Source organism: Phocoena sinus, chromosome 18 (assembly GCF_008692025.1).
Source record: "Phocoena sinus isolate mPhoSin1 chromosome 18, mPhoSin1.pri, whole genome shotgun sequence".
NCBI classification, from domain to species: Eukaryota; Metazoa; Chordata; class Mammalia; order Artiodactyla; family Phocoenidae; genus Phocoena; species Phocoena sinus.
In genome coordinates, this window is record NC_045780.1 from 79,324,405 (window position 1) to 79,346,231 (window position 21,827).

Sequence of the window (21,827 nt, forward strand, 5' to 3'; positions counted from 1 at the left end):
TAAATAGAAAGTTTTAGGAGGGAGGGTTTATGCTCAAAGTATTGATTTTTGCTATCGCACGAAATGAAAAGTAACCTTGGGTTTCACTTTAGCTGAGTCATACTGAAAACCTTTGGTTTTAGGGCGTTTCCTACTTTAAAATATTAAAATGTCACAGGCATGTTTGCCATGCTGTGCAGGGTAAACGGTGCACATGACACGCAGTAAGGGTGTAGTGGGAAACAGGAAGCACTTACATAGAGTTCTAAAAACTTTGTTTTGAGATGATTACAGAGTCACATAAAGTTTTAAAAAATAATACAGAGAAGTCCTATAGAATATACATAGAAAATCCTAAAGATGCCACCAGAAAACTACTAGAACTTATCAGTGAATTTGGTAAGGTTGCAGGATACAAAATTAATGCACACAAATCTCTGGCAATCCTATACACCAACAATGAAAAATCAGAAAGAGAAATTAAGGAAACACTCCCATTTACCATTGCAACAAAAAGAATAAAATACCTAGGAATAAACCTACCTAAGGAGATAAAAGACCTGTACTCAGAAAACTGACACTGATGAAAGAAATCAAAGATGACATAAACAGATGGAGAAATAGACAATCATTATTGTGAAAATGACTATGCTACCCAAAGCAATATACAGATTCAATGCAATCCCTGTCAAATTACCAATGGCATTCTTTATAGAATTACAACAAAAAATTTTACAATTCGTATGGAAACACAAAAGACCCCAAATAGCCAAATCAATCTTGAGAAAAAAATGGAGCTGGAAGAATCAGGCTCGCTGACTTCAGGCTATACTACAAAGCTACAGTAAACAAGACAGTGTGGTACTGGCACAAAAACAGAAATATAGATCAATGGTACAGGATAGAAAGCCCAGAGATAAACCCACGCACGTATGGTCATCTAATCTATGACAAAGGAGGCAAGAACATACAATGGAGAAAGACAGCCTCTCCAATAAGTGGTGCTGGGAAAACTGGACCGCTACCTGTGAAAGAATGAAATTAGAACACTACCTAACAGCATACAGAAAAATAAACTCAAAATGGATTAAAAACCTAAATGTTAAGACCGGACACTATAAAACTCTTAGAGGAAGACATAAGAAAAACACTCTGACATAAACCACAGCAAGATCTGTTTTGACCCACCTTCTAGAGTAATGAAAATAAAAATGAGAATAAACAAATGGGACCTAATGAAACTTAAAAGCTTTTGCACAGCAAACCATAAACAAGATGGAAAGACAACCCTCAGAATGGGAGAAAATATTTGCAAATGAAGCAACGAACAAAGGATTAATCTCCAAAATATACAAAGAGCTCATGGAGCTCAATATCAAAAAAACAAACAACCCAATTAAAAAATGGGCAGAAGACCTAAATAGACATTTCACCAAAGAAGACATACACATGGCCAAGAGGCACATGAAAAGATGCTCAACATCACTAATCATTAGAGAAATGCAAATCAAAACTACAATGAGGTATCACCTCACACTGGTCAGAATGGCCATCATCAAAAAATCTAGAAACAGTAAATGCTGGAGAGGGTGTGGAGAAAAGGGAACCCTCTTGCACTGTTTCTGGGAATGTAAATTGATACAGCCACTATGGAGAACAGTATGGAGGTTCCTTAAAAAACTAAAAATAGACCTACCATATGACCCAGCAATCCCACTACTGGGCATATACCCTGAGAAAACCATAATTCAAAAAGAGTCACGTAGGGCTTCCCTGGTGGCGCAGCGGTTGAGAGTCCGCCTGCCGATGCAGGGGACACGGGTTCGTGCCCCGGTCCGGGAAGATCCCACATGCTGCAGAGAGGCTAGGCCTGTGAACCGTGGCCGCTGAACCTGTGCGTCCGGAGCCTGTGCTCCACAATGGGAGAGGCCACAATGGTGAGAGGCCCGCGTACCGCAAAAAAAAAAAAGTCATGTACCACAGTATTCATTGGAGCACTGTTTGCAATAGCCAGGACATGGGAACAACCTAAATGTCAAATGACAGATGAATGGATAAAGAAGATGTGGCACACGTATACAATAGAATATTACTCAGCCATAAAAAGGAACGAAATTGGGTCATTTTGAGAGATGTGGATGGACCTAGAGTCTGTCATACAGAGTGAAGTAAGCCAGAAAGAGAAAAACAAGTATCGTATATTAATGCATATATGTGGAATCTAGTAAAATGGTACAGATGAACCTCTTTGCAGGGCAGGGATAGAGATGTAGAGAACGGACATGTGGACACAGCGGGAGAAGGGGAGGGTGGGACGAATTGGGAGATTAGGTTTGACATAAATACACTACCATGTATGACATAGATGGCTAGTGGGAACCTGCTATAAAGCACAGCTCAGCGTGGGGCTCTGTGATGACCTGGAAGGGTGGGATGGTGGGGGTGGGAGGGACGTCCAAGGTAGGGGGGATGTAGGTAAACACATAGCTGATTCACTTCATTGTGCAGCACAAAGTAACACAACATTGTAAAGCAGTTACACTCCAATAATTAAAAAAAAGAATTAGATAAATTCAGAAAATACCGAGAAATCCTATAGACCCTTCACACAGTATCCCCAGTGGGAGCTCTTGCAAAGCTCTCATAAGCAGGAGCTGGGAGAGATACAGCCCACTGCCCGATCCGGGTGCACCAGGGCACATGCACGCACTCGTGTGTGTGTAGATCTGTGTGATTCTGTCACACGTGCACACGCGTGTGGCCACCACCACTGTCAGGGCACAGAACGCGTCCACCCCACGGGGTTCCTCCTGCTGCCTTGTTACGTCCACAGCCGTCGCCTCCCCCTTCCCTGGGCCCTGACCCGCACTGTCCCTTCCCCGTCTCTGCAGTTTGTCATTTTAAGAAAGTTGTGTAGGGAGTTCCTGGGGGCCTAGTGGTTAGGATTCCAGACTCTCACTGCCAGGGCCCAGGTTCAGTCCCTGGTCTGGGAACTGAGATCCCACAAGCCTCGTGGCCAAAAAAAAAAGAAGAAGAAAGAAAAGTTGTGTAAATGGCATCATGCGTGAGCGTGGCAGGCTCTCCTCGGCCTTGAGGTCGCCCGGGTTACTGCGTCAGTCGTTCAAGATGTGGAAATTTTAAGAATTCATTATAAAATAAAACCACAACAAATCCAGAGTGTCTTTTTTTATAATTAAGAATAACAATAACAAAATAACACTATTTACTGAAAAAAAACATGTTACAGTTTGGTAGTCTGTAGGATTCGGTAGCCGAGTTTGAAGGTAAAATGAGATGTTTATGAAAAAGGAGTGGTTCATATCTTAAGGTCTGTAAATCACTTCATGTTCATGGTAAAAGCTCTTTTCAGTGGAAATATTAGTATGACTACAACTAAAATTCTCAGAGGTTTTTCATAAAAGTGAATAGCTGTCTTCGGTGTTTTGGGGAGAGGGATAGCTAACTTCAGGAACTTGTCTGAGGAAGGGGCCCGAGATGGACGGAGGGGTGTTACATACCAGCTGCGCCTCGGTTTATCTTCCTGAAGTTTGAAATCTGTAGAAGAATCACTTTCTGAGATCTTTTGGAGAAAATGTGCATGTCTAGGTCTGTGCAGTTAACAAAGCACCTGAGATTTGTGTCTTGGTTCTGAAGAATACTAAATGTATGCACGTCTGAAGTAGCGCTGGGATTCCTTCTTGCCCTTGAAACAGTAGGAGCTTAGCAACTGAGCCAATAAAGTAACAGATCAGTGATATTGCCGCTGTCTGTGTGGTTGATCAGTGGTTTGTTTGCTTAAGGTGGTAACGTTGACTTAAGGTTGTATTAAAACTGTGCCAGTGGACTCAGTGACTCAGACAGCCCTACTCGATGATCCCACCTCATGAGGAGCGCGCCGTCCTGCATCCGCGGATCCTCTGGGAGATGCTGGGACCCAGAGTATCTAAACACGTACTGAAATCGGACAGTTTCCTGACTTTTTACGCAGAATAGTGAGCCAGTGCGCAGTCTTTAACGGGTGACTTCGGATTGTCATTCTGAACACGGTGGCTCTCCTGCCCTCAGCGGCCGCCTCTGCAGGGGCTGCTGAGGTGCGTGGAGCAGTCGGCCCCCCAGACCACCGGCCGTGGCTCTTTGCTGCGCTCCCGTGTGTCTCTGTAAGCTCTGTCGGTGTCCGCTTCCTGTTGGCTGTCATTCCTTGGTTTGGTCAGCATTCTATCTCTAGAAGTGCACACTCTGATTTCTGCTAACCTGCTTTACCTGGGAAACCAGATTAAACTCATTAGAATTGGGATTACCAGTGCAATGAAAATATATATGTTCTAGAACAACATGATTCCTTGGAAACGGTGGGTTTTGTTTTGTTTCGTTTTCTTTTCGGCATAAGGACTTGGGCCTAGTTGCCAGGCTCAGTGGGTGTATTTCAGGGTGCGTCTTACTGGGCTCTCCTGCATTTGTCACCTCTTCCGTCTTTGTTCTCTATCTTCCTGCCTCCGAGGTCATTCTTTCTTGGTGACCCTGCTGACCCGGCCTCCATCTGCGCCTGGATCAGCCCTCCTCTGGGCGACACAGCTGCAGCTCCCCCCGCTACTGGGGCCGGGGTCCTGTCTGTGCCCCGCTGCCAGGGTGAGCTCACAGGCGCTGCTTGAAGTCTTCCTTCAGGGAGAAGAGGAGGAGCCTGAATCTGCACGATAGAAAGTGTCTGAGTGTGGTTGTCGTTTGTGATTTTTTTTCTCTCCTTGACATCTTGTTAGCACGTAAAGGTAGCCTGACATTGGAAATTTGACGGAATTCCAGGCGACTCAGGAAAGCACACGGTACGGCCCAGCCAGCTCATAGCAGTTCGGCTCCATTTCCCAGCCCCTCGGACCTGGTTCCAGGGCCCCTCATCTGTGATGGGGGAAGCAGGTGGTGTTTCCTGGCCTTTGATATGTGGACCGTATTAAATGGAATTGGTTTTTGTCTTTTGTACGTGGTCGATTTAGTAGATATATGAGGCTGAGTTTCACTTTAAAAGGTTGCTTTTGAATTCGGATGTGGTCTTTAATCTCAGCTCTTCATCAGGCGCCACATACTTTAAATTCAGGATTGACTGTAACCTAAGTTCAGCGGCTAGTGCAGGTGTTGTTCTACGAAAAATAACATTTTCCTCGGAAAAGTGATAGTTTTTAGTAATTATTTAAAACTTTAGTCTCAATAGTAATGAGTCATCGTTCAACTATGTGTGTCAATGAATCTCTTTTTCAGCTGAAAATGCGTATCTCAAATGCAAGCCCGACTTAGCAGGAGTCTTTGGACTGCCTTGCCCTGTCCCTAAAATCGGATCATGAAGGTGCTGGGGAAAAGCCACCTGTGGGTGTGGCTCCCGTTCCTTCACCTGCTGGCCAGCGGCGCGGAGCACGAAGAAGCGGTGAGACACGCCATCGAGTTGCACCGGCGCCAAGGGGCGGCTGTCACCCAGAGGAGACAGTGGGTCCTGGACGGTTGCAGAAAGCTCTCCGGGCTTCTTCGCCAAAAGGCTGTGGTTCTTAACAAACTGAAAAGTGCAGTCAGAGCAGTGGAAAAAGACGCCAGCCTTTCGGATGAAGAGAAGCTGTTTCAGGTGCACATGTTTGAGATTTTCCAGAAAGAGCTGAATGAAAGTGAAAACTCAGTCTTCCAGGCCGTCCATGGACTCCAGAGAGCCCTGCAGGGCGACTACAGGGACGTGGCCAACGTGAAGGAGAGCAGCAGGCAGCGCCTGGAGGCCCTGCGGAAGGCAGCCATCAAGGTGGGTCCAGGGCAGGGCGGGGTGCGCCAGCGGAGGGGGCTCGGCAGGTGGGAGCCGCCCAGGGCCTCCGATCTGACCCAGCAGGTGCAGGAGAGCCGGTCCCTTTGCGCAGTCACTTAGCAGAGCCACATTTGAGCACTTCTAGGGGTCTCTCATGCTTTCTCCATGGTGGAGATCCCTGGGTATTGAAAAGAGTTACTCATGTTCCCCCAGTGAACTGACGTGGAAATAAGCCCATTGTAATTGCCGTCAGGGTTTTGAGCTTCTGATAAGAATTACTTTATTGTGAAGGCTGACTTTCTTCAAGGCCCACATACTGAAAACAAAAATATTAAAGGTAGTTTTAAACAAATGTATACATTTGAATTAAGGATTTTGATGAAGGATACTTTTATTTTATTTTTCAATTTTTATTATATTTTAAATAAATTTTTTTTGTTTTTTGGCTGCGTTGGGTCTTTGTTGCTGCGCACGGGCTTTCTCTAGTTGCGGCGAGCTGGGGCTACTCTTTGTTGCGGTGCGCGGGCTTCTCGTTGCAGTGGCTTCTCTTGTTGTGGAGCACGGCCTCTAGGTGCACAGGCTTTAGTAGATGCGGTGCGTGGGCTCAGTAGTTGTGGCTCGCCGGCTCTAGAGCACAGTCTCAGTAGCTGTGGCGCACAGGCTTAGCTGCTCCGCGGTATGTGGGATCTTCCCGGACCAGGGCTCGAACCTGTGTCTCCTGCATTGGCAGGTAGATTCTTAACCACTGCGCCACCAGGGAAGCCCCTGAAGGATACGTTTTTTTTTTTTTTTTTTTTTGTGGTACGCGGGCCTCTCACTGTTGTGGCCTCTCTCATTGTGGAGCACAGGCTCCGGATGCGCAGGCTCAGCGGCCATGGTTCACGGGCCCAGCCGCTCCGCGGCATGTGGGCTCTTCCCAGACTGGGACACGAACCCGTGTTCCCTGCATTGGCAGGCGGACTCTCAACCACTGCGCCACCAGGGAAGCCCTACCCTGAAGGCTACTTTTAAAATGATGAGAAGAAACTATTATTACGTCAGATGTGATAGTTATATAACACTTTAAAGCTGTCATTTAAGCCATCTGTTATGTGCCAGGCACTTTAAATGTACGAAGTGTCATTTCGTCTTCGTGGAAAGGCTATGGCAATATTATACAGCTTAAAAAGTAAAGAAGATACAAATTATTAAACTTTGTTTTGCCCAAGTGTGGTAGTTGGGTAGGAATATGGTGATGGGGTAAGTAGCCCCCTGGACTCAGGCGTCCTGCCTGTTGTTGGAAACAGACCGCCCCCTCCCAGCGGGATCACCGCCTCACCAGGTCCTTCGCACGGGTGGGACATTAAACTCCTTGGCGTTAAAGAGGGAGTCGCAGGGGTGTCGGTTTGCGGTAGTTTAATGGTAGAACAGAGAACAAATGTGAGTTTGAGTGGCACTGACCCCACCCGCCTGCTTTCTGCTGGTTCTGGCCTCACGGGTCTGAGGCGGTCCAGGCGCTGAGTAGAGGCCGCGAAACGGCCGAGCCTGTGCCTGGGGCCGCCCTCCGCTCGGCGCCCACTCCGCCTCAAACGTGAGCAAGTAGAGGGATTTGGTTTGAGATCCCTCGAGCTTGAGTATGGTTGTGTGCCATACACGTGTTAAATAAACTCTGTTCCCAGCACCAGCCATCAACTGTGCGGGTAAGTAATGCTGTCAGATTCTCCTGGAACATCTCCCCTTGGTAACGTGGAATTCGACTGCGTTCCGCTTAGAAATGTCTAGCTAAACAATCAGTGCCGCAGCTGGGCTTCGCACGCAGTCGGCACAGTGGCTGGAACCGCATCAGGGTCGGCGGGTGGTTTTCATGTGAAGACAGGACCTTCAGCGTCTCTTTACGCTGGTGTGTTACATCCGTGTGTGTGTAAGTAGCCTTCCTGCAGGGTTTGCAGTGCCCTGGGGCACCCGGTCTCCCCTGCCGTGTTCGCAGCGGGCAGGTCATCCAGGTTTCCTTCGTAATAAACACCACCCTTCATTTCTTACGAATGAATAGGAAGAGACGGAATATGTGGAACTTCTGGCAGCAGAAAAACATCAGGTTGAAGTTCTTAAAAGCATGCAGCATCGGAACAAAAGTTTATCCCTCCTGGACGAGATTCTTGAGGACGTGAGGAAGGCGGCAGACCGTCTGGAGAAGGAGACGGAGGAACGCGCTTTCGACGACAATAGGTCGGTGAGTAGCGTCCACAGCAAGGTCCCCTCCGCCTGCCGAGCCACTGAGAGGACGTGCACTTGGAACTGTGCGGGTGTACGGTAGCGCAGGCTGAAAACGAAGATGACGCTAAAGCACTTGTGTGGCCCTGAAGACGTGCCCCGTTTCCTCTGCTTCCCGCCCGGCCCCGTGTTTGGTCAGCGTCCCCACCACCCGCCCCCGACTGCCCCGCGCCCAGCAGCTCGTCTGTCTCCCCGGCCTTGGCTCCAGTCTCAGGAAGCTGGCCCTGGATGGCCACGTTTCGGTGCAGATCTGCCCAGGGAGAGGCTCGCTCCTTACAGGAAACCACCTTTGGGTCCCAAGCAGCATGTCAGAGTGAGTCCTGGGACGGACTCAGGAAAGGGTTAGGTAATGACAGCAAACCAGAGCAAGGCTGGAGAGGGAAGGGGAGTGGGGTCCGCAGTGCCCCGGGGCGGGGGAGGCTCTGGGTGTGTGAGGGCCGTGCGCCTGGGGAAGAGTGTCCTTGCTTCTACCCTGCTCACCAGGCACTCTGCCCTCCGCGGCTCCGGGCTCTTCCACACTGGCCCTCCCCCGGTCCTCCCGTGGTTCAGTTCAGCCTGGCACCGTCCCCGTGGGGCTGGCGCGGACCCCGTGGGGACAGGCCCAGCCCAAGACGGCCCCCACTCCAAATGCCAACCGCCCCTCCCTCCGGCGTTTGCTGTGCTGCCCACAGAGCTCAGTCTGTTTGCTAGGTTGGCAGATGGGCACGAAGGACACAGCTCAGATGGAAGAGGTACAGGGGCAGGGCATGGGGGACGGTGGCCGCTCCCCTGCCCGCTCCGGGCCCGGCGGCCTCCCCCAAACACCTCCACACGTTCAGCAGCCTGGAAGCTCTCGGAAGCTCGTGCCTGAAGGGTCTTCACGGAGGCTTCGTTATATAGGCTCCTGACAAACTCGGCCTTCAGCCCCTCTGCCCTCCCAGAGGCCGTGGTGGAGCTGCGAGTTCAGCCCTCATCACGTGGCCGGCTCCTCTGGTGACCGGCCCCTCCCGTGGGTACCCGGGGGCTCTCCACCACCCCTCACTCACCCGAGGGCAGGTGAGGTCGCAAGGGGCTTATTATGAAGGACAGCACACTCCTTTCACCTCTGCTGCTCTGGAGCGATTCGGGAACCGAGGCCAAAAGACCCAATATAGGACAAGATGTTTGCATCGCTCTTTATCACTCAGGAAGTCCTGCGGGTTTGGGGGCTGTGGGCCGGAAAGGGGTCTAAGACCAAATATGTGTCTCTTGTTACAGATCACAGTGCCACGCCCTGAATCAGGTAGAGTAGGTGTTTGGAAGTAATAGAAATCCTGAACACTTCCATCCTTAAATCACTTTTCAATTGAAAGGCTTTTTCAAATTTTCTAATTTATTGGTCTTCGGTCACACTTGACAGAATGCTGAGAACGTTCCTGTCGTTCTTCTGTGCGGGAATTACTCTCTAACATTTGACCTTGAACTTAAACACGTCTAATTGGTTGTAGTGACACAACGCTGTCATTGTTACAGGTCAGAGGGGTCAACTTTGAGGCAGTTCTGCGGGTGGAAGAGGACGAGGCCAGCTCCAAGCAGAACCTCACGAACCGGGAGGTCGAGGAGGACCTGGGCCTCAGCATGCTTATCGACTCCCAGAATAACCAGTACATCCTGACCAAGCCCAGGGACGCCACCATCCCGCGGGCAGACCCCCACCTCATAAAGGTAGCCCGCGCCTCCGCCCGGCACCCACGTCCGCTGCCTAAAAGTTGACTTCGCTCAAGTAGCTCCTTCTCAAGGGGCAGAGAGGGCTTGGCTGTGGTTTCACGTGTGGCCTGTGTCGACGTGGGGGGCGGCCTGAGGTGCACACCTGCACCCTTGGAGGGAGCCGGTCTAGTGGGAGGACGTGGAACTCTTTAGACTCGAGGTCGACAGGGTTGTGGTTCGGGATCGCTGTTTGGACTTGGACCGTGTGAGTGACAGGTGTGAGAGTGATGGAGTGCAGCCTGCGCAGGGTCCACATCAGTCGCTGGGTCTCCAGCTAAACTCCCTGGCGCTGGAATCCATTCAGGAGAAGAGACCGAGGCAAAGAACTCAGTCTTCGAGGTGCTGCCAGGGCAGACAGCCGGGGGGCAGGTAGATAAGTGTCCCCACGGGCTGGTCCCGTGTGAGGGGCTGATCCCTGAACTGCTGTCTCGAATCGAGAGGTAAAAGACAGCACGTGTGTGGCCTTCCTTGGTTTTGACCACGTGGGGACTGGGAGGGGCTGAGTCTGAGAACACGACTTCGTGCCCTTGGCGAGGGGCAGGGTCTCTGCGCAGTTGCCCCCCTTCCCCTTTGTACGTAGCGTAGCTTCTGGGGCGGCATCTTGAGGCCATGTGAATACCCCGTTCCTCGCCACCCTCGGGCCAGCAGCCTTAGCACCGTCCACGAGTCTCTTCTGGACCGGTTCATACCCTGAAGGTTAGGTCGTCTTCGTGCCGTGGGAGCACAGTGGGGAAGGGCTCCCGGACTCGAGCCCTGAGAGGAGTCCTCGTACTCACGGTTCTCAGAGGACTGTCACGGGGTCCACGCGAGACAGACACATCGCTGTAATCGTTAGACGCTGAGGAGCGAGCCTCACCTGCTCCCAGGAGCCTCCCTTGGCTCCCGCACTTGCCTTTCTGCCCCCTCAGTGAGGCCAGGGTACCGTCCCACCCTACCTTCTCCTTTCTCTTGCTGCCTGTTATCTTACATGTGTGTTTTTTGTCTGTTTATCCTTCTGTTAGGACATCGTCACCATAGGGATGTTGTCCTTACCGTGTGGCTGGCTCTGTACAACGATAGGACTGCCGACCATGTTTGGTTACATCATCTGTGGCGTGCTTCTGGGGCCCTCTGGAATCAACAGTATTAAGGTAAGAACAAAATTGAGCTGTTTAGTGTCTGTTGAACTTGAATTAATGAAGATAGCAGTTTCTTATAAATCACATCAAAGAAGATGTCTTTTAAAGTTAACTGAGGAATCTCTAAAGTGTAAGAAAGTCATTTTGTTCATTAATGAATGAGCAGCTTGACCAGACAAATGATCCTCTTTGTGTCTTTAAAATTATATTAGTTTTAAAGATTCTGTTTGCAGTAATATTATGGACTGGATTATTCGGACACTGAAAGGAACTAAAAATCCTGGATTAAATGTATTTTTAAAACATGCTTGGGACTTCCCTGGTGGTGCAGTGGTTAAGAATCCGCCTGCCAAGGCAGGGGACACGGGTTCGAGCCCTGGTCTGGGAAGATCCTGCGTGCTGCGGAGCAACTAAGCCCGCGTGCCACAACTACTGAGCCTGCGCTCCAGAGCCCGCGAGCCACGACTACTGAGCCCGCGTGCCATGACTACTGAGCCTGCGCTCCAGAGCCCGCAAGCCACGACTACTGAGCCTGCGCTCCAGAGCCCGCGAGCCACGACTACTGAGCCCGCGTGCCACGACTACTGAGCCCACGCGCCACATCTACTGAAGCCTGCGCACCTAGAGCCCGTGCTCCGCAACAAGAGAAGCCACCGCAGTGAGGAGCCCGCGCACTGCAACGAAGAGTAGCCCCTGCTCGCTGCAACTAGAGAAGGCCCGCGCACAGCGACGAAGACCCAATGCAGCGAGAAAATAAATAAAAATTAAAAAAAACAAAAAACCAAAAACCACGCTTAACACCCTGAGACACTGGTAAAGTAGTGAGCAGTGACCCAGCCTGGCTGTGGGTGTCTGGAGGCCCGGGAGGATGTGGGTGTTGAAGCGCTCTTGCTGAAGGCTGTTTGCTGAGCAGATTGAGGGGAGCATTGTCCTGTGCTGGTGGCGCTTTTGACGGTGAGGAAAGAGTCCCAAGCCTCGTGGGCTTCAAGCTGGGTCCTTGAAGAGAAAACGCAATGTGGACAAAGGGAAAGAGAATGCCATGTAGAGGTGTCCTGGTCCCACCCCAGAGGAACCTGCAGTGCAGGGAGTGGGAAGGGGCCACGGTGTGCCCCGCCCTGCCTGATGCTTCCCTTTGGGTAGAACGGGAGTCGGTGAAGCGGGGGCTCCACCTGCAGCCTCATCCCCTCCTCGGCTTAGCCCACCCGCACCGGGTCTGGAGGGTCCTGAGGGATCCCCCCACTGGACAACACGCGGGGGGTCGAGGCGGCCTTCACACTGACTGATCCTCACAGCAGACTGTGTTGCCAGGTGAGAGGTACCTGGATGCTGCAGGCTGAGAGCCTGGACCTTGGTGAGGAGATGAGTGTAGCCACCACCCAGCAGGGTGGCCTCTGGGAAGCCTGGTTTTAATTCAACTTTTTTTTTTTTTCACATCTTTATTGGAGTATAATTGCTTTAAAATGGTGTGTTAGTTGCTGCTGTATAACAAAGTGAATCAGCTATACATATACATATATCCCCATATCTCTTCCCTCTTGTGTCTCCCTCCCACCCTCCCTATCCCACCCCTCTAGGTGGTCACAAAGCACTGAGCTGATCTCCCTGTGCTATGCGGCTGCTTCCCACTAGCCATCTGTTTTACATTTGGGAGTGTATATATGTCCATGCCAGTCTCACTTCGTCCCAGCTTACCCTTCCCCCTCCCCATGTCCTCACGTCCATTCTCTACGTCTGTGTGTTTATTCCTCTCCTGCCCCTAGGTTCTTCAGAACCATTCTTTTTTAGATTCCATATATGTGTGTTAGCATATGGTATTTGTTTTTCTCTTTGTGACTTACCTCACTCTGTATGACAGACTCTAGGTCCATCCATCTCACTACAAATAACTCAATTTCATTTCTTTTTATGGCTGAGTAATTTTCCATTGTATATATATGCCACATCTTCTTTATCCATTCATCTGTCGATGGACACTTAGGTTGCTTCCGTGTCCTGTCTATTGTAAATAGTGCTGAAATGAACATTGTGGTACATGACTCTTTTTCAATTATGGTTTTCTCTCAGCTTTTTAAATAGGTAGTTTTTATGTGATTGAAACAGTATAAAAAGCTGTAGGTGAAAAATCTTTGCCTGACCTTGTCCCATCCCTCCCTTTCCAGAACATTTGCAAACACTGGAAAACACAAATGTATCTTCCTTTTCCTTTTTACTTAACAGCAAAGATAGCTCATAAGCAAAGAATTAAGGCTAATTAACTAGGTAATAGATCCGACTGGATACTATGAATATTGTATTTCTTAATAAATTACCTATACCATGGAAAAATAATATAATTACAGTAGATAAAAATACCAAGATCAGGACTTCCCTGGCGGTCCAGTGGTTACGTCTCTGCGCTCCCAATGCAGGGGGCCCAGGTTCCATCCCTGGTCGGGAAACTAGATCTGCATGCCACATGGTGTGGCCAAAAACAAAAAACAAAAACAAAACCCCAAACAAACGAACAAAAATACCAAGATAAAATTACCAAATTAAAAATGCAAGATCATACTAGCCGAAAGTGGGAGTGGTTAATGGAGAGAGTCTAATTGTATATAATTGTACTTCAGTATTTATCTTTTCTAGTAGGGAGTTAACAGGCTTTCATTTTCTAAGTCAAGAAGTATAGGTTTAAGTATGTTACTTTGAAGTCAGGTTGCAGCCTAAGTTTCAAAAGGGAAAAAAAAATAGTAGCAGTAAGGAAGCATAAAAAGCAGAAGACATAAAAGAATTGAGAGCAAATATGTTGTTTTATAGCAAATATATGTGGAATAAACTTCTCTATGAAAAGATACAGGTTTGCAGATGGTGTCAGGAAAAAAAGTACAACAAACGAGATTGAGTAAAAATAAAGTGACTAAAAGGTTGAGAGTGAAAGGAGGAAATGTGCTGATAGAAAGAGGGCAAATCAGTGGTGTTCACAACCAGCAGACAGAGGAGGTGCACGGCGGGGCCTGGGTGGCACACCGACACACGAAGGCCTGGACTCTTATTTTCATGTGTTCAGGGAACGTTGAAAAAATCAAAAAGTCAGTGGCCATAATGCAAACCTCAATTGTAAATAATATAAGTAGTACCAAATGTACTGGTGTGAACAACACTGTCTACTGTAGTGCCTGAATGTTGATGGTAAATAGCAAATGAGGGGCACTGTGCGTCAGGACCTGTGGGGAGTGGCCAGGTGGGGTCCAGGAGAAAATCACACTCAGTCTCACCCAGACCCAAGGAAAGTAAAGCACTCCTGTTAGTTACGTGTCAAACTCAGGTTTAATGCCTCCCCGTCCCCAAAGGAAGCTAATGGAAGGAAGTAATGGAAGTACCAGTGGAAATTGATGAACTTGAAAGCGGGTGAATTCATGAGCTATTTCCTAGAAAATAAATACAAATATTCCTCCGGCTAATCAAGAAAAAGGAAAAAAGGCACTACCATCAGGAAGTTCAGAGTATCTCAGATATAGAGGAAATTCAGATCGTTGTTTGTTTGTTGTTTTAAATACTGGGCTTTTTGATGGAGTCCCACTGAGTATGTTAGGACAAGATGGTTCTGTGAAGTACACGTAATATCTTAAATACGTTAAGTTTTACGGTTTTAAAACTTTCTTGTTTTTCAGTCAGTTGTGCAGGTGGAGACGTTGGGAGAATTTGGCGTGTTCTTTACTCTCTTCCTCGTTGGCTTAGAATTTTCCCCAGAGAAGCTGAGAAAGGTGAGTCCACCAGTGTACTTGTGTCGTTGCCCCACTGAGATTACGTGCCCTGCAGCCACCGTCCACGTTCGTTGGAGACTTGCCCAGCAGATTGGGTCTGCTTAGAGTAGAATTTGGTGTTGTAGTTTGATGTTATTTCTGGAACATAAACTCCAGAAGATAAAATGTTTAAAAAAAAGAGTGAAAATTCAGTGAATAAGTGGAATTAGCTTTCAGTGGCTAATTCCAAACCAGGTCTGAGAAGTGCTGTGTTCAAACTTACTGATTTTTGAGTCCCTCCAAGAGGGTCCAACACTGGTAGAGGCCGAAATATCACAGGGATGGAATGTTCAGTGTGTTACTCTGGGGAAAAACTCCTCGTTTTCCTAAATAAGTGGCACATTTTGATTATTGCTGTGTCACTGTAAGATGAAAATATCTGAAAGGTTAATAGTATTTAGGACCATATGTATGAATAAATGTTAAAGTAGTGGAAGCAACAGTTCCTCCTAAATTTGTTGACTTTTAGAATGATTACTTTGAAAGCCGGAATATTCGAGAATGGAAACGGAGTTGTTAGGTTGGAAGTGAATTCATGAAAAGCTACTTTGTGTTTGAACAGACAGCTCACAGAAGAGGAAAAAGCTGATGAGAAAGCAGATGGGGGGTGTGTGGGAAATGACAGGGAGAAGCTGCTGGTTACAGGAAGGGGCAGCTCCATCCAGGCCCCGTTTTGCCCACCAACTTAACTAGGACACTAGTGTCGAGTCAGCAGGGGTCTCAGTGACTTTGCGGGTGGTCACTGGGCGCCCTCACACCAGGTTGATGAGAGTGACAGCTCGTGCCCCTTCTGGGGAGCAGTCTGGCAGTTGGATTCGAGAGCCTTGCCAGGTTCACGTCCTTCATCTGTGGTTCTGCTCCTGGGTTTCCAGGCAAAGGGAAGAGTCAAGCCCAAGTTTTGGTTTTTGTTTTTAAAATTAGCCCCTAAAAGGTACTCAGCTCCTCATTGTGGCATTTTATGAAAGATCCAAAGCAGCCTGAGTGTCTAAGGTTAAGCTGGGATGTAGCTGCTGGATGGTCTGTTATGTAGCCATTAGAAGTATCGTAAGAATGTGCAGTGACAAAGAAAACAATGTTAACGCTGAACCTGCGAAGACAAAGTGAGCGCATAGCGTGACTGCGGCGACACAGGAGGAGCCCGGGACATAATGCGCCAGGCACCCGTGGGTGCTGCTCTCCAAGTCCCCTCTGACCGCCAGCGTGCTTCCTGCAGGAAGGGAAGTAAGCTCGGCCTGAGCCTGCGCTGCCGTCAGGGAGCAGCTGTGCCCGGCCCTGCCCACCCCTCTCCCCAGTTCCTCCTTTTCTTCTTTCTTTTTGTTTTTTAATAAATTTATTTATTTATTTTTATTTTTTGGCTGTGTTGGGTCTTTGTTGCTGCGCGCGGGCTTTCTCTAGTTGCGGCGAGCAGGGGCTACTCTGTTGTGGTGCGCAGGCTTCTCGTTGCGGTGGCTTCTCTTGTTGCGGAACACTTGCTCTAGGTGCGTGGGCTTCAGTAGTTGTGGCACGCGGGCTCAGTAGTTGTGGCTTGTGGGCTCTAGAGCGCGGGCTCAGTAGTTGTGGCACGCAGGCTCAGTAGTTGTGGCACGCGGGCTCAGTAGTTGTGGCTTGCGGGCTCTAGAGCGCAGGCTCAGTAGTTGTGGCGCACGGGCTTAGTTGCTCTGCGGCATGTGGGATCTTCCCGGACCAGGGCTCGAACCTGTGTCCCCTGCAGTGGCAGGTGGATTCCTAACCACTGCGCCACCAGGGAAGTCCCTCCCCCTTTTTTTCTATTAAAGCTCCATTTGTCCATCCACTGACGACTCACTTCCTGTCAGTTTTCCTCCTCATACAGTGTCCTGAGTCAGTTCAGGGTTTTCTCCTGGTACTCTGGTATCTTTTTCATCCTTCTGGCACAATCACCTCCATGTGTTAATTTCTGAATCCAAACTATAAAGAAAATTGGCCACTTCTCTTGGTCCTAAGGGAAGTGGCCAAATTCTTCCTGTTAATTCCGTTGAGGTGTGTGTTGTGGCTGGGCCAGAGGGGCCTGGCGAGGACCTGTGGGGTCTCCCGGGAGCGGGAGGGTCTTCCCAGGCAGCCCTGTGAAAGCGCAGCCTGGACCCCTCGGTGTTCACGTGCGTTCAGACGTTCACAGCAAGCAGCGGTGTTACCTTGCGGTTAGGAGTGCGGAGGGGCAGCTTCTGGTCCCCCCGCGTCCCAGGTGCAGCCATCTCAGCCGGCGCGTCCTCATCTGGGCTGTGAGGGGTTGGGAAGATTCAGGTGTCCTCTGGGTCCAGAGTCTCACAGCTGTCTTCCCCAGCACTGTGGTGTTCAGGGTTAAGTAAGGAAGTAACGTCATTCACCATGATGTTTGCGTGCCCGCGTCAGTGTGATACGTTTTTGTGATGCTTTGGGGATTTTGCGCCGGGGGATGCAGCCTGGGTCAGGGCTCGTGGGAGCAGGTGTGTGTCGTAAGTCAGGGCAGGGGCTTGGGCGGGGACCGGCCCCTATTGGGTGCCTTTGGGTCTGGGGCGAGCTGGGGTCTCTAATGTCCCCTAGCTCCGATGTCCCTGAGCGCCACCGAGCCTGGCTGCTCCCCGCCTGGTGGCCCTGACCCTTGACCTGCACCTGGAGCACATCCCGCCCCTTCGTAGGCAGGCCCATGGGCTCGGTGTGCAGAAAGTTTATATCCATTGATAACTACGCTAGTAAGTCCACGTTTATTTTGCTTTCATTTCTCAGCGATAAGTGACTGACATCTTTAGCGCACCCTGAGGTACCGGTGGCTCTCCTGCCTTGTGGGGTACCCGTGTGACCCTGTCACGGTGGGAGGTTACTTGGCGGGGTTTTGCAGTACCGGCAGTTGCTGGCAGGCCCCTCTCAGTCTTCTGTGAAATCTCCTAGAGGCCTGATTAGAGACAGTTCAGAGACGCCCGAGTCTGCGAGATCCTTCCCGGGCCTTGTCACCGAGGCTGCTCGCGCCCTCGACTGTCATTTATTCGTGTATCACCTGGGCCACTCAGGTGTGTCCCGTTTCCGCTGGAAGAGGGCGCGGAGGGGGTCCCCAGCTGCAGCTGTGTTCTGAGGATGGCGGTGCAGGACGCGGAGAGTGTGGAGGGCGTGCTTCGTCCCTAACCACAGCCAGCGCTCGGTGACTGCGTGTGACCGCCCCCGCTTTTCGTGGTGTTGCGCTGGTGTGTTTGCTGCGGGGCCGGCCGGTTCCGGGGCAGGCGTGCACGCGCTCTCCGGGGCCGCGGGCACTGAGGTGTGGCACGCCCCTGTGCTCTCTCCCAGGTGTGGAAGATCTCCCTGCAGGGGCCCTGCTACATGACTCTGCTCATGGTGGCCTTCGGCTTGCTGTGGGGCCACCTTCTACAGATCAGACCCACCCAGAGCGTCTTTATCTCCACCTGCCTCTCCTTGTCGAGCACACCCCTGGTGTCCAAGTTCCTTGTGGGCAGCGCTCGCAGCGACAAGGAAGGTAGGTGGCTGTGCGTTCTGACGTGTGCCAAGGTTAACCGACTTGAGTCCACACGCTCTTAGTGACTTTTCCCCAAGCAGGCGACATCGACTACGGCGCGGTGCTGCTGGGGATGCTGGTGACGCAGGACGTGCAGCTGGGACTGTTCATGGCTGTCCTGCCCACGCTCATCCAGGCGGGAGCCGGCGCGCACGCCAGGTAGGGTTGCTGCTGTACTTCAGTTCACGGTCTGTTTTTCTGGCTTCAGATGGCTTGTTTATCGAATTACCGGCACCAAGTATGAGGTTTCTTCTGCTGCTTCCTTTCTGTTGGAGGGCTCTGGTCATTCTTTCATGGTTAGTCTGCTGCCGATGGCAGGTTCTCTCGGTTTCCTCATCTGAGAGTCTTATCTCCCTTCCCGCTGGAGGACGTGGCCACCGGGCGTTGGTCCGCAGCAGACGTTTCTTCCTTCCAGTGCCTGGCAATGCTGTGCCGCTTCTCCCTGGCCTCCGACGGCTTCAGTGAGAAACCGGCTGTCGTTCAGATCTGTGTTTCTCCACAAGTAACGCACGGCTCCTCTCCGGCTGCTTTCAAGACTTTTCCTTTAGTTTTCAGAAATTTAATTACGCTGTCTTGGGGTCTTAGTCTACAGCAGACACCACAGACGCGGCAGCTTACACAGCAGACGTTTAGTCCCGGGGGCTGGGCGCCGGAGATTAGGGTGCTGGTGCCCTCTCAGGCAGCTGTCTTCTCCTGTGTCTCCACGGTAGGGGAGGTGGAGAGGCTGCAGAGCCCTCCGGTCTCTCTTATAAAGGCCATTAGTCCCAGCACCGGCCCCACCTCCAGATGACTCTGGGGGGACACACACCTCTGGCCCGTGATACCTTTGGGTTTGTTCTGTATGGCGTTCGTTCATCTTCTCGGAGCTGTAGCTCTACGTCTCTTGTCTATTCCTAGTTTAGGAATTTCGGCCATTGTTTCCTCAGGTGTTTTCTTTCAGTCCTGCTTGCCCGCTCCTCCTGGGACCCCAGTGATGCACACGTGGCTCTTCTGTTGTCCCACGGGGCTCTGAGACACTTCATTTTCGGTCTGTTTTCTGCCTGTTGTTCAGACTGGGTAAATTCTGTCCGTTTGTTCTCACATCCACTGGTCCCATCCTCTGTCATCTCTCTACTATTCAGCCCATCCAGCAAGATTTTTGCTCGGGTTATTGTACTGTTTAGTTGTATAATTTCCATTTGATTCTTCTTTTTATAACTTCTGTTTCTTGCTGAGATTTTCTATTTTTTCATTTGTTTCAAGAGAATTTTTTAAGTGCTGTTGAATCATTTTTACGATGTGACTGCTTGAAAATCTTTGTCAGATAACCCTAATGATGACTGGCCTCGATGTTGGAGTCTCATTCAGGTCGTGGTTTTCCTGATTCTTGGTGTGCTGAGTGATTTCCAGTCGTATCCTGGACATTTTATATCTGATAACATGAGTCTCTGGATCCTTTAATTATTTTTTAAAGCCAGCAGCCCCATGTTGAGGTGTGGTTGAGGGTGGGTGTGTGTTCATCTTTCTGCTGAGCCCCGTCCGGGGAGCGTGGACAGCCTGCCTCATTGCTGACCGGCGGGGTGCAAGTGTTCTGTATTGTTAGCATTTGCCTTTTGCCAGATATTGTAATAAGTTTCAGCAATCCAAAGTGATCAAGATCTCTTCTCCGCTCTCAGGAAGCTCAGCCTGGCGGGGAAAGTAGAAGGAGGGAATGGTTTTTAACTGAGATTCCCAGAGGTGAAGGCTCCGGCCCTGGTGTGTGGCCACCCTGGAGCCCCAGCTCTCCATTTGCCAGCCCTGTGGGCTGTGTTCTCACCTGTAGGATGGGAACAAGGTGGAACCTGGACAGTGTGCTGGCTGTCAACAGGAGAGACTCGTAAGGCACCTGACACGCCCCTCGTATGTGCAGCTGTTAAAGGCCGTTGGTCAGGAAGGCCCTTTGTCTGTCATTTTTCTTTGATCCAAAGGTCTTTACCTGTCAGAAAAGCGACCTTTGTCGCATTAGTCCTTCTGGCTACAGATTTTCAGGGTAAGTAACTGAACAAGGCAGAAAAAGGATTTGCAACTTCAGCTGAAAGTCATTGAGTTCTGGTTGGGATGTGCAATAAGTCCTTCCCGGGAGAGGCGGGAACCCCCTTTCCCAGGCAGAATCCAAACCGCGGCCAAGAGTGTCCGGGCCCCCTGGGAACTACGGGTATCACCTGGGAACCAGGCCCCCTGCCAGGTAGACAGGTACGGCTCAGGCAGAAGACTTGGAAAGCTTTTCTTTTTATCTTCCTAATTTAAGATTTCATCCAGTACTGGTACTGGTCCTGTTGACTTAATTCCCGTGTTGTCATGAGAAGCCATGTTTACTGAGAATTTTAATGACGTGGAAAAGTGCCCTGCATTGTGTTAGGTTGTAAAAAAGAGTCAAGACCACATATAGTATTTCTCGGAAGGAGAAACATGGAGCTGCCACGTAACTCAGCTCTTCTGCTCCAGGGTGCGTACCCCACAGGAAAGGGAACACCTGTCCACAGGTGTCACCTTTGGGGGGGCGGAGGCGGCACAGCCACGTGAATGCCCCTCGTGCCATGAGTTACACACTAATGGGGAAGGTGGTAAATTTTATGTTACGAATATTTTACCACAATAGAAAAAACTTGTGCGTGAATGTTCATGGCAGCATTAGTCGTGACAGCTCAGACGTGGAAACAACTCAAATGTCCATTAGCTAATGGACAGGTGAATAAAACATGCAGGGAAATGTTATTCAGCCGTAAAAAAGAATGACGCGCTGACACACACTGCAGCGCGGGTGAGCTCTGAGGACAGACGCCAAAGCCCACACCATGGTTCCCACGAGCGATTCTGTTGGTATGAAACGTCCGGAGCAGGCAGACTCACGGAGACAGCAGGTCGGTGGTGCTGGGGGCTGGGCTTGGGGAGTGAGCGTAAGGGGCGCAGGCTCTCTCTCGGGGATGAAATACGTTCTGAGACTGTGGTGGTGGCACCGCTCTGTGACTAGAAGCTGTTGAAATGTATACTTTAAACGGGTGAATTGTGTGAAATGAGACACGTGTCAATAAAGCTGTTAAAAATTACATACAATATAATTTTAACTGCGTAAAGGAGAAGATGGGGGCTAGAAACGTGTATTACAGAGTGTCCAGTAGAGGAGTAGATTATGGTGATTTTACTGTTTATTTACTTTTCTGTATAATTTGGGAAAACCTCTTTTCCAATTTTGATAACCAGGGAAAATTTATAGTCAAAAATATTAAATAAAATCAATAGTAATGTTAATATAAGCTTTGCCTGTTAATTCAGCTTTATTCAGAACTCGTCTTGATCTTTCCTAAAGGGAAGAGCTATCTTCTTCCCTCCAAATATTTCACAGGTAAAGGACAGAACACGGGGACTATGATACAAAATAAAGTAATGCAAATTTTACTAGGGTTAAAATCCTGCAAAACCATGAAAGTTCTAGAAGAAAGTGTGGATGAATGTATTACTGAATATCGAGGGTGTTCAAGCAGAACACAAATTCCAGAAGCCATAAAGGGCAAGAAATGTGATCAGTGTCACTGAAGTTTCATACTTTGAATGTTTAAATACACGCACATGTCTGTATACACACAAACACACATCCACCCACGCACACGCATGGATACACACACACACAGACCTGCACACATACATGTGTGCACACACGTATACGTGCACATACAGGTACAGGAACA

The 21,827-nt window shown here is 49.7% G+C and overlaps 1 protein-coding gene across 8 annotated transcripts in view; it reads left to right on the forward strand.

The window, feature by feature from the left end:
• The window catches only part of TMCO3 (transmembrane and coiled-coil domains 3), a 31,298-nt gene that overhangs the window by 2,893 nt on the left and 6,578 nt on the right, over positions 1–21,827 (forward strand). For 6 of the 8 annotated variants that reach the window (XM_032610916.1, XM_032610915.1, XM_032610914.1 and 3 more), the window contains 7 exons: positions 5,227–5,749; positions 7,779–7,958; positions 9,491–9,682; positions 10,726–10,854; positions 14,493–14,585; positions 17,898–18,084; positions 18,165–18,282. In XM_032610916.1, coding sequence (XP_032466807.1) covers positions 5,306–5,749; positions 7,779–7,958; positions 9,491–9,682; positions 10,726–10,854; positions 14,493–14,585; positions 17,898–18,084; positions 18,165–18,282 — 1,343 coding nt within the window. In that variant the 5' untranslated portion in view covers positions 5,227–5,305. Of the gene's footprint in view, positions 1–5,226; positions 5,750–7,778; positions 7,959–9,490; positions 9,683–10,725; positions 10,855–14,492; positions 14,586–17,897; positions 18,085–18,161; positions 18,283–21,827 lie in introns of those variants that run through there. The other 2 variants (XM_032610920.1, XM_032610921.1) reach the window with 2 other exon arrangements.